Raw genomic sequence first — 13020 nt, forward strand, 5'->3', positions numbered from 1 at the left:
AGACCCAGGGTTTGAAGAGAGGTTGGCTTGAAAAAAATGTTTTTAATAAATTGCAGTGTTTTGAGGCTTTGGAATTTAAAAACCGTTCACTGTATTATTTCCTCAGCAGCAGAAAAAAATAACCCACACATTTCACCATGCTGTCATTTTTAAACATTAGATTTTGACAGCCATGATAATCTTGCTTAAACTCGATTCGTTTCGGTATAGTTATTCATCGTGTGCCAAATAACCATCATTAATCCACGCTCCGTGTTCATCAGCTGCTCTACAGAGGTTTTCCATCTTCAGCCCAGCCCAGGGTGCTGGTGTAGCCCCTCTCCTCCTCCTTGCCCCCATGGAGAAGGAGATTTCGCAGTGTAACCCACGCCAAATGTATCTGTGAATAAAAAGGCACATCTGTTATTTTTACCTATGCACTCTTTTTTTTTTTAATTGGAGTATAATTGCTTTACAATGTCGTGTTAGTTTCTGCTGTACAGTGAAGTGAATCGGCTATATGTATACAGACATCCCCCAGCCTTGGGCCTCCCTCCCCCGCCCATCCCACCCATCTAGGTCATTACAGAGCACGGAGCTGAGCTCCCTGTGCTACACAGCAGGTTCCCACTAGCTATCTGTTTTACACATGGTAGTGTAGTTATGTCAAACTTTATCTCCCACTTCATCCCACCCTAACCCTTCCCCTCTGTGTCTACACGTCCATTGTCTACATCTGCGGCTCTATTCCTGCCCTGCAAATAGGTTCATGTAAATGTCCACCTGTGCACTCTTGATTGCCCTTTCTTTTAGTAACAGCACGCAGTTCTCTCAGGGGAATTACTCTTCCCCCATTGCATGCAGTCTTAGAGCCCTGCCCGCCCCTGACACGCACTTAACTAGTCAGACCATCTCCTGGGAACCTGAGTCTGGGAATCCAAGAGCAGAAAGTAGGCAAGGCTGGTCCATCCTGGCAGCAATGCCGAGAAGCTGACATTAATTAGTCCCCACACCCAGATCCCAGGAGCCACCCCACTTCCTGCCCCAATTCAGCTTTCCCTCTGATTTTTTGAGCTACCTCCTCTCTTTCCAAAGGAAAAAAAATATTTTTTGCCTCACATGCTAGAATCAAAGTTGATTACTTGCAACCTAATAAAGATTTATATATCTTGAATATTTTAGGGCAAAGCAGTCTATTTATATAACAACTTTCCTACCATTATCTTACCTCTTTGAAGAAATCGAGTTTGCCCCCCCCAAAATTAAATGCTTTATCTTTTCTAAAACACACTCTGATTTCCAAACTCTTCGCCATGATCAGGCCATTTTCTCCTCCTCAAATGCTCTTCCAGGCTTCTATTTCTAACTGTCAGAATCCTATCCTTACTATATAAGTCTAAGTTTAAGTAAAGCTTTACCAAAATGCCTTCCTTTTATAAACTCTGATAAAAAATGTTCATTTCTATACTATCTCCCTTAGAAGAGTATAAATTCCCGAAGGGCAGGGGCAGTGCCTTATCACCCAGTGACACCAATGCCTTGCATTGTGGTGAACAAACACTTGTTTCAGTTCTATTCTCACGGTATTTCACGTTTCTTCCTCTGGAAAATTCTGAAGGGAAGGTAAACACGTGAATTGAATTCTGTCTGGGACCGAATTTCACATGTGATGTTCAGTAGCTGTGGTTCCTAGCTGATCTTCGGGAAATCTACAAACCCCTAAATTTGTAAGCAGATATTCTTCATATATTTTTCCAAAGACAGAGTCTAAAGCTTTCATTAGATTCTCAGAGAGATCTGTGACTCATAAAAGGTTAAGAAAGTCTGGCCGCCTGCATGTCTAGAGGCAATTGGTGTAAAACATTTACCACCAATGTGCTATGTGTCTAGAAGGATGCCAGGCTCATTCCATTTAAGTTACCTTGTTTTATCCTTCTAGTAGCCTAATGCAATAGTTCTTGTTATGGCAATAGCAATGATAATAGTAATGATCACAGCTTACATTTACGGGGTGTATCTTCTGTGTGCAGTGAGCACTGTTCCAAGTACTTCTATATATGAACTCATTTAATACTTCCCCAAATCCTACGAGTGATATTTACAATTCTTCCCCTTTTACAGATAATGAAACTGAGGCCCAGAAAAATCATGCCATTTGCTTGAGTTCATGCAACTAATGGCAGAGTTTTGTACTGAAACCCAACAGCTTGACTCAAAAGCTTCCTTCTTAGCCACTCTGCTGTTAGGTCACAGCTAACACGTGGCAGAGCTGGGATTCAAATCTGCATCATTTAACTTCTCTTCAGTGCTTCTAAACTGAGGCCAAGGGTTTCAGCAACTCACCCAAGTTTTTAGAACTAGGAGGTGGTAGAAGCCAACTTTGAACCTACCTGTCTTATTACAAAGCCTTTCGGAAGAATTTCAGTAAAGTAGGTGTTAACTCTTCACTAAATGTTGGACAGAATTCGCCTATGAAGCCATCCGGTCCTGGACTTCTGTTTGTTGGAAGATTTTTTAATCACAGTTTCAATTTCAGTACTTGTGATTGGTCTGTTCATAGTCTCTGTTTCTTCCTGGTTCAGTCTTGGAAGAATTTGTCCTTTCTAAGAATTTTTCCATTTCTTCCAGGTTATCCATTAATTGGCATGTAGTTGCTTGCAGTAGTCTCTTATGATCCTTTGTATTTCTGTGGTGTCCATTGTACCTTCTCCTTTTTCATTTCTAATTTTATTGATTTGAGTCCTCTCCCTTTTTTTCTTGATGAGTCTGGCTCAGGGTTTATCGATTTTGTTTATTTTCTCAAAGAACCAGCTTTTAGTTTCAGTGATCTTTGCTCTTGTTTTCTTCATCTCTATTTCATTTATTTCTGCTCTGATCTTTATGGCTTCTTTCCTTCTACTACCTTTGGGTTTTGTTTGTTCTTCTTTCTCTAGTTCCTTTAGGTGTAAGGTTATATCGTTTATTTGAGATTTTTCTTGTTTCTTGAGGTAAAATTGTATTGCTATAAACTTCCCTCTTAGAACTGCTTTTGCTGCATCCCATAGGTTTTGGATTGTCATATTTTCATTGTTATTTGTCTCTAGGTATTTTTTGATTTCCTATTTGATTTCTTCAGGGATCCATCAGTTATTTAGTAACATATTGTTTAGACTCTATGTCTTTGTGTTTTGCCTTTGAGTGATGCCCTCATTGGGCTCGGTCCTCTAAGGAGGCTGCAAAGAGAGGAAAAGTTTTCTTTTTGTATTAGAGTCCTTAAACTACTTAGGAAGAGGCAAAAAACCTTCATCACCAATCTTAAACTCCATGAAGGCAGGACCTATACACATAGCAGGCATTTGATAAATATTTGTTCATTCCATCAATCCGTGCGTTTACAAAAACAGAGGTAGTGTCTAGGGCAATTCATTCAGGAGAGAATACTGGCAGGTGCTTAAGCAGGGACTGCAAATCCAAATGGCCGGGCAGGTATCAGAAAGGAGTGAGGTGACTCATGGGATTAAAAAAAAGGCAGCTATTGGGCTGGGGTCAGGTCACAGTTCAGAAGCACAAAAGCATGTTTAGATATTTTCACTCCCACTATCCTCACATCCACCCTCTTCACGGAAGTGCAGCAAAGTCACACAACTAATAGAGGAGTTGGGATTCAGACCTTGATAGTATAACTTCATGATGAGCACCGCTCTCTCCCAGCTGTGGATTATGTATGCGCAAGCGTGGAGGTGAATGCAGGTAAGGGAAACATCCTGGTGGAATGGAGTTCTCCCAAGAAAAGGAAAATCTCATAGTGTGTTGTGAACAGTTAGGAATTAGAGGGTGCTTGGATGTCACAGCAGTCTGTGAGTTTTATGTTTTGTTTTGTTTTGTGGCCGCGCCACGCGGCTTGCGGGATCTTAGTTCCACAACCAGGGATTGAACCTGCGCCCTCGGCAGTGAAAGCTCCAAGTCCTAACCCCTGGACTGCCGGGGAATTCCCCAGTGGCATGTGATTTCTGAATGGTAGAAATATTACACGCCATCTGCCAGAGGGGATGTGCAATGACGTCTTCATTCTTTGCTTTCCATCTCGAAGGTTTCTGTAAATAACCTCTAAGCAGGGGTCCTTTCCATGAGAAGGGAATGACATCAACCCAACCAACAAGCACATCTTTATGACGCTCTTCTGACACTGGTAATTGATTTGCTCTAAGCCTTCTGTGCTGTCACTCGGGGCCTTTCTTATGGTCAGTGGCACACGTTTGCAGAGAACTTTGATCCATCCTCCTCTAGCCCCGGCCCTTAAAGGCACCAGGAAGGAGGAGCCAGGAAGCTCAGGGGTTATGAGCTTACTGCTGATTTTATAATCCCTCGTCACCAAGAAGAAATTTACTGAGTCCATCAGGATTAGAGCAGAGTTTCTCGACCTTGGCACGACTACAGTGGTGGGGCTTGCTGTTCACTGAGGGTATTTATAGCATCCTGGCCTCTACCCACTAGATGCCAGTAGCAGCCTCGTCATGTATGACGAACAATGTCTCCCTCCAAACACTGCCAGGTGGTCCCGGGAGACTGCAGGGTAGCATCACCCCTGAGAACCACAGGCTTAGAGATGCAAACACACACAAGGACACATGTGCACGTGCTCACCCACAGTGTATATAGTCACCTTGACAGGGGGACTTCTTTTTGTGTTGCTTTTTGTTGTTGTTTTCCTATTGTAATATTTTGTTTGTTGTTTTTTTCCTTCACTTTGTTTCTGTTGGTTGGTTGCTTTTTTTTTTTTTTTTTTTTTTTTTTTTTGCGGTACGCAGGCCTCTCACTGTTGTGGCCTCTCCCTTTGCGGAGCACAGGCTCCGGACGCACAGGCCCAGCGGCCACGGCTCACGGGCCCAGCAGCTCCGCGGCATGTGGGATCCTCCCGGACCGGGTCACGAACCTGTGTCCCCTGCATCAGCAGGCAGACTCCCAACCACTGCGCCACCAGGGAAGCCCTGGTTGGTTGCTTTTTAATCTGAAGAAGAACCTTTGCTTCAATCTTGACTCTAATTTTTCAAGTTGGTCCATTTCACAAAACCTTTTCAAAGAGTTGATTGTAACTGCTAATGCTATGGACCACCGCCGTGTGCTTGTCAGTCTGCTATGCATTTTACATGAGCTTTTTAAAAATTGAATCATCAAAATAACAGGGCAATCCTGTTACATCCATCTTGCGGATGAGGAAATTGAAACACAGGCCGGTTAAGTCACTGGACCCAGGTTGCACTGATTTTGAGTGACAGAGTTCGGATTCTGATCCAGGCCGTCTGCTGCCCTCATTTGCCTTCTTGTCTAAGATGCTATATTGCCCTCCCCTTTGGGGTGAAACCTCCAACATCACTAATGTGTGCTCCTTCAGTTCCTGATCTCAGAATATCGACAAACGTGGTAAAATCTGACCTACAAGTCACAATCACAGTCACGCGCTTTGAAATCCTGTGTGGTGTGCAGTTTATGGAAACGTTGGTTTCGTCGCTGACACTGATTGCACACACATATCTTTCTCTTGTCACCACCAGAGTGTCTGTACGTGTTCCCCTGCCAGTGGAACTACCGTCCTGATCACTGCATGTACGGAAGCAATTGCAGAGCGGCCGAGCGGGAAGGCGTGTCTGTCCTGCATGGGAACCGAGGCGTCTACCATGATGAGAAGCAGCCAACTTTCAAAGCGCTCTATGAAGCAATCCGAGATGTAAGTGTGTTCTCACCCCCCATTCAGCAGACATGTACTTATCAGCATGAAGCAGTGCAGGTGCTGTGGTCACCCGTCCCTTTGAAGGCCAAATAATTCCCAGAAGCATTGAGTTCTACCGCTTTTCCCCAACCTCACTCACGCTACGTCACTCCATCCACTTGCCACCTGGTACTATACTTTGTCCACTCTTGACTTAATATTTCCAAGAAAGTCACTCATTTCTTTTTCTCTGAAATAAATTCGCTGAAGGAAGAAGTGTCCTATCAGACAGAGAAACCCTTGGTAACTGACTATACTGCTGAACTGAACGAATAAGCATTTTCAGAACTCTAATGGAAAACTCATGAATTCATAAAAGTGCTAACAAAAGATCAAGATGAAAACAAAAATTAATTACATGGGACTGAGTGAACTGATGAGGATGATTATAATTTTTGTGACTTTCTGTTTGAATTAAAAAAAAAATCCCCCCCAAAAAAGAAGAGAACAGTAAGCAAAAAAAAAAAAAAAAGAAAGAGAAACTCTGTGCTATTTGCCGTAATAAAGGGTCAGAGGTTAGGATATAGGTAATACAATAAAAATAAAATATTATGCAGCTCAAGCTAAGTGTTGCCTGGTTGCCAGCTCCACCCTATTGACCAAGCAGGTGTCGAGGTGGTCATTTAGGACAGCGGTCCCCAACCTTTTTGGCACCAGGGACGCATTACAAGGAAGATGATTTTTCCACGGATTGGGTGGGAGGCTGGGAGGGCGTGGGGGATGGTTCAGGCGGTAATGCCAGCGACGGGGAGCGGCACACGAAGCTTCGCTTGCTTGCCCACCGCTCACCTCCTGCTGTGCAGCCCGGCTCCTAACAGGCCGCGGACCGGTACCAGTCCAAGGACCAGGAGTTGGGGACTCCTGAGTTAGGACCAGGAGCCAAACCAAAGTGACAATCAAGTCTTTATTTATGGACTGCCACAGTGCGAGCAAGAGGCAAGAAGAGGCACCAGCTCTCGGTGGTCCATTTTTATCCACCAAAGGATGCTGGCTGAGGGTCAAGTGGCTGCAGCACGGAGGCAGGAATATCTCCTGAATAAAAGGCTTTTGCATCTTTACGGGCCCAGGAATCTTGGGGAAGAGGAGAGGGAAGGAAGAGGGGAGGAGGAGAAAGGTACCCCCCCACACACCTCCCAAAGGAGGCCTCCACATGGAGGTGCGTGGGGCAGGGATGCAAACGTGCGTATAAGCCAGGGTGGCTCATACACACAAAGAAAACTGCAGCTCGCTGCCATGCACCAAGTCTGGGAGGACAGCTTTCCCCCGAGACATGCCAGACAGCCTTGTAATTGCCTCTGGCTGACTGTGAAGATCACACCAACTATTCTGGCCTGGAGCTGAGGCCCCCTCTTACTCCCTTGAAGAGGTTGATTTTAGCAGGAGCAGTTAAGACCTATGTGAACTATCTTCTTGCAGTAACTGGGAAGGTCGAAAGGACCTTGCTTTGTGGTTCACCACTTAATATCACGTCAAGTACTGCCTGCTGGTACCTGCATCCCTCACTTTGGGAAACACTGCTTTCCACATTGCCTTTCACCTTGAAGTTGGTGGGGCCATTCCAAAACGTAGAGTGTAGGGGTCGGCCAACTTGGGCCAAATATTGGGCCAAATCTGGCCCGTTTTTGTAAGACATGTGGGGTAAGAATGGTTTCTTAAATAGTTGGGAAAAAAATGAACAGAAGAATATTTCGTAACACAGTTTTATGAACTGTGTAACTGTGTAACAAAGTTTTATGAAATTCAAATTTCTCTGTTCATATAGTCTTATCGGGACACAGCAACAACTGTTCATGTTACGTATTGTCTGTGGTCACCGATATGCTACAAAGGCAAAGATGAGTAGCTGTGACAGACTGTACGGCCCACAGAGTCTGAAATATTTACTATCTAGCCCTTTACCGAAAAAATTTGCCAACCCCTGACAGAAGGCATGTAGATTTTATTAGAGGGTTTTTTCCTTGGGGATCTGGGAACCCTCATGATTCATGAAAAGGATTGGGCAGGACTGAGGTGAGGGTGAATCCTGCAACACAGTAATGCATTTTTGCACGTATGAAAGTATGCATTTTGCTAAGGAGAATCCCAGAGAATTCCAATTCTGGAATCCCCAGAATTGTCTTCTGTGGAGGGAAAGAATTTCACGTGCCAATAAACTAACACCTCTTTTTTCTCCTGGGATTCCTGCTGTTGTTTCTCCAAAGCCAGGTGATTTAATTACACAGAAAATTTGTTCTGTACTTAGTGATATCACATTTAGATATTCAAACACTGACTCCAGGTGCAAATCCATTCAGGAGTACAAATGGAAGGCAAATAAGAATGCAGCAGACGTGGACATCAGAGCCATGCCCCAGGTTGTTCTGTACTCTGTCAGCCCTGGCCTGGGATTGAGCAACTATGGTTCTAGAGTTACAATCGGTCTTGTTTGTTTTCTGGGTGGATCAGAAAGAGGGCCAAATAACTGTTTCATAAATGATTCTGCATAATACACTCACTGATTTTCCTCAGTTGGGACTAAAAAGACAATTTTCGTTCACGCATTTCAATCAGGACAGTCACTAACCCCATCCTGAAATTCAAGTAAATATAGACAGACTTCATCATAAAAGACCTATTTCTCCACTTGCCACTGTGCACCCCAGTGCAGTGGAGTCAGGGCTTGGCTTTAGGCATCGACACACCTGGGTTCAGGTCCCAATTTTGTCCCTTTCTGGTGATTAGTCATTAACTCTGTGCTCTTGACTTACTGAGCCTCAGTTTCCTCATCTGTGAAATGGGGATAATAATATTATCTACCTCATAAAACGTGTTGTGAGAATTCAACAAAATGATTGTTTTTACACTTTTAGTACAGCACCCGACATAGAGTTGTTCTCAATAATTAGAAGTTTCACACTCTTTTCTTTTCTTATCTTGTCCACATTTTCTCACTTGCTCTCTCCCTTCCCCTCTATAAATAATTTTCCTCTCTCTCTCTTTCGCTGTATGTCTCTTTCTTCCTTCATCTCTCTCTGAAAATATTCCTCCTGTCCCTCCCTCTTCCTTCTCTTCCCTCCCCTTCTCTCTCTCTCTCTCTCTCTCCCTCTCACACACACACACAAACACACATACTCACATACCCTAACTCTGTGTGTATGTTTGTGTGAATGGTAAGTGTGATCTCCCCCCATCATGACCCAAGGAAAATTATATACGAGGCAGACATTCTGCCAGTAATTCTTTCAACAATCATCTCTGAAGAGCCTATTTTATGCAGGAACAATTCTAGGTTCTGGGAACTCAGAAGTCAACAAGACTGACAAAGCCCGCTCCTCATGAAACGTATATTTTGGGTGAGGAAGCCAGACAGTACTCACATAAACAAAGAAATCAATAAAACTCTTACCAGATAGTGGAAGGTTAAAGCAGGTGCTGGGCATCCAGGATGGGCAGCCAGGATGGAGAGGAAGGTTCACAAGCTCGGGTCCTCAGGGAGGCTTCTGCCAGCCTGAGCCTTGATCCCTGGGACAATCTGGGGAGAGATCCTGCCAAGTAGAAGAAATAACCTGGGAAAAGTCCCTGAGTCAGGAGTAAGTTTGTGTGCCCACCAACAGGGAAGTGGCCACAGTAACCAGAATGAACAGAAAAGGGAAGCGAGGAGGAGATGAGCAGGGAGAGTTCCGGGTCACATTGAACCTTTGGGGACAGGAGAGGGGTTGGAATCTTACTCTAATTGCAGCGGGAAGCCCCTGCAGGAAAACGACGTGCTCTGATTTATGCTTTAAAAATATCTCCGTGGTAACTTGGTGCAGGGGGTGCAAGAGTGAAAACAAAAAGGCTATCTATGAGACTTACTGCAGCCTTCCAGGTGAGAGATGGGCTGGCGTGCACTTGGGTGGTGTCGGGAAGATGAGAGGCCAGACTCGGGATGTGCTGTAGAGGTAGAGCTTACGGTACTTGCTGTTGCACCAGGTGAAGGATGTGGGGGAAAGAGAGGAATCAAGCAGGGCTCCACAGTTTTGACCTATTCTGTTCCTGTCACTGGGGATACAGTGATGAAAAGGAGTTTATCAGTGGTCTAAATTGTGCTGTGAAAGAAAAAGCGTTCCAAGCATGGTCTCGGACAGAACCCTTTTTTTGCATTACATAATGTGTAATCTCCTTCTGGGAAGAAATTCACATTTCTGATAAACATGCTTAAGCAATATTTCTGATGAACTTTAAGGGATTAAGACTTGTTCTAGGAAACTAGACACCCACCCACTCTGCTGTCAGGCAATAGTATCTGACTTTTCATCATTCTTATTTCCCTTTTGCTTTCTTCTCTAGTCTTTTTGTTTAGAATGTCCTTGCCAACAATGAATCTTTGACTTGACCTACTAGAGGCCTTTTCCCTTTCGACAAGACTGTAATAAAACTTTGACTCTTGTTCATAATTAGGTGGTCTGAAAGATTTATTTTGGGAAATACAGACACATTCCATAGGAAAACAAGATAATTTCTTTTTAAAGTCCAATATTAAGTGGGAAAAAACCGACAACCAATATTTGGTACCTGAATTACTAAAATAAAGTTCACTGATGATACATTTCACTAGTAGTTGTTAAACTCTGAACTTCGTGAGATTACCATAGTTCCTCCGTTAAGATTGCTACAAAGGCAAGATATATGAACAATTCAGTGTTGGTTGGTTGTTTTTTTTTTGCGGTACGCGGCCCTGTCACCGCTGTGGCCTCTCCCGTTGTGGAGCACAGGCTCCGGACGCGCAGGCTCAGCGGCCATGGCTCACGGGCCCAGCCGCTCCGTGGCATGTGGGATCTTCCCGGACCGGGGCACGAACCCGTGTCCTCTGCATCGGCAGGCGGACTCTCAACCACTGCGCCACCAGGGAAGCCCCAATTCAGTGTTTTATTGTAGTAGATTTCAAGTATCTACTTGAGTCTTTTTAAAAAATTTTATTGAAGTATAGTTGATTTATAATGTTGTGTTAATTTCTTCTGTACACCAAAGTAACTCAGTTATACATATATGTATTCTTTTTCATATTCTTTTCCATTATGGGGTTTGTCACAGGATATTGAACATAGTTTCCCGCGCTATACAGTAGGACCTTTTTGTTTATACCTGAGTCTTGCTTCTACTCAGCAAGAGCATGCTATAGAATATCCTGTCCTGGGAAATATACTTCACTCAGATTTTAAGAGCTTTTAAAACCCAAATAAATCATCTTTTTTTTTTTTTTTTTTTTAAGAGGTAAAGAAACAGGCCCCAAAAGGGTAAGTGATTGCCTGGGGTTGCACAGGACTGAATCAGGATTTGAACCTCGGTCCTCGGAGGTCCCTTCCTCTGTATCTAAAAACGTACCAAGCTGTGCCTGCATGTTTATATTAATTCCCTGTGTCATTTCTCAGTAAGTTATTTGCGTGTTAAATGGCATTTCAGTAACTAAAATACACTTTTCTTTTTTTTTATTTTTAACTCATCTTTCAGTTTCCCTTTCAAGACAATCTCTTTCAATCCATGTATTACCCTCTTCAGCTGAAGTTTTTGGAGACTGTGCACACTTTATGTGGACGAATCCCACAAGTTTTTCTGAAGCAAATTGAGAAAACCATGAAAAGGGCTTATGAGAAACATGTCATCATCCATGTTGGCCCGAACCAGAGGCGCTGAGTATTTCCCATTGTCTCGAGTCAATTAGGCATCTCATGAACGAGGAAATACTCATCTGCAAGCTGCCTGGATCTCTTTTATGTGAATATTTCATGGTGCTCTATGACAACTAAGTTTAAAAAGACTTGTTAAATGTTGCTAAATCAGTTGCCCCTAAATGGAAATATGCTTTAATTTTTTTCTAAAGTGCTATTTATCTCTCTGTTTTTTTGAAAAAATGATATTTTTGCTCACTTAACACTGTTGAAGTAGGTCGAGCTAGCTGTGAAAAGGAACTCTTGTGAGCCTTCTGATTCCCAAGTGTCTGAGGCAATGTCAGTGGCATCTAATGTGGAACATTTTATCCACTTCTCTTGAGACTCTATGCAATGGGTTCGCCCCACCCCTTGTTATAAAAGTAATACATGCTTGTTGTAAAACAAATTTTTAAAACTTATAGAGAATATATAGGTCATTGGACCAAAATCAAGATGAGATTAGCCATAATCCTATTAACCAGGGAAAAAGATTTTTATTTTAGTGTAGTCCCTTCTAGACTTTTTTTCCCTACTTTTATATTTACTTGCGGTTGTCTTTTCCATCGTATAAACATGTATCTAAAACAGGTAGTCTAAGTGAAAGTGGGACCCTATGCTGAGATTTTTATGTAGGAGACTAAAAATTTAGACAAAAGGATGATGCCTGCAACCCTTTATTTAAAACACGTCTGGGACAGAGATCAGGGTTAGGAGACCGACCACCTGAGACGAGATTAAGGGAGCACAAGCCCTGCTCACACCCTAATCTTGTCAGAGGTCCCACCTCACCATTGTTATAAAACCCCTCATCAAATCCTCTGGGGTGGGGACACATAGTTTTTCAAGGCAGGAGTCTGCTGTATCCCCCCTTTGCCTGGCAAAGCAATAAAGCTATCCTTTTCTACTTCAAAAAAATACATCGGGGAGAAGCATTCGGATTTTAGCTAATTGGGCAGTGATAAAGGATGAAGCATATCTGGGGCTGTTTTTTAAGAAAAATTGTTCAGATTTTTCCAAATCGTAAGACATGTCTATGCAGCCACAGCTTCTGAAAGGAAATTCAGTAATTGTGTTAAACCTAAACGGTCTATTTAGCAGAGATGTGATTTTGTGCTGACCCAGAGACAAAAGCATTTTATCTCTTACTTTGGTAGGTGTGGCCTTCTCTCTTTAAACTCTTGGGCAATAGGTGGAGATTAAAGGCCGACTTGGAATGTAATGTGTACAAATAAATAGTTCAGTGGATTCCACTGACCAGAAAATTCATCTTCCCACCAGCCTTAGAAAGGTCTCTCAAATTTTTTTTTCTTCTCGAGGGTATTCTAGCTGTTAGCCAAGGTGTGTCTTATCACCTAGCTACAGTAGAGGAAGTTCGGTATTCTTTCCCCAAAGGAATCAAAGTTAATCCCTAGTTGCTCCTGTAGCTGCTATTAGCATAAGGGCATTTTGCATAATGCTTTATTTATCTCAAAAAACGTGTGCTTAAATGATCTCCTTGATGTTTGCAACAACTTAGTGAACTTAGTAGGGGCCTGTATCATCTCCACTGGGCAAATAAGGAAATTGTAATACAAAGAAACAAATATATTCCATATAATTACTGTTCTGTAAGGCACACAGATGTGT

The 13020-nt window shown here is 43.0% G+C and overlaps 1 protein-coding gene across 1 annotated transcript in view; it reads left to right on the top strand.

The window, feature by feature from the left end:
- Positions 1-13020, top strand: part of GXYLT2 (glucoside xylosyltransferase 2) — a gene marked incomplete at its 5' end in the record, with an annotated part of 81712 nt that extends 68692 nt beyond the window's left edge. The window contains 2 exons of the mRNA XM_082664006.1: positions 5511-5683; positions 11195-13020. Of these exons, the coding sequence (XP_082520132.1) occupies positions 5511-5683; positions 11195-11377 (356 nt within the window). The 3' untranslated portion in view covers positions 11378-13020. The remainder of the gene's footprint in view (positions 1-5510; positions 5684-11194) is intronic.

The sequence above is a fragment of the Grampus griseus genome, assembly GCF_964374135.1.
Source record: "Grampus griseus genome assembly, chromosome: 10".
NCBI lineage: Eukaryota > Metazoa > Chordata > Mammalia > Artiodactyla > Delphinidae > Grampus > Grampus griseus.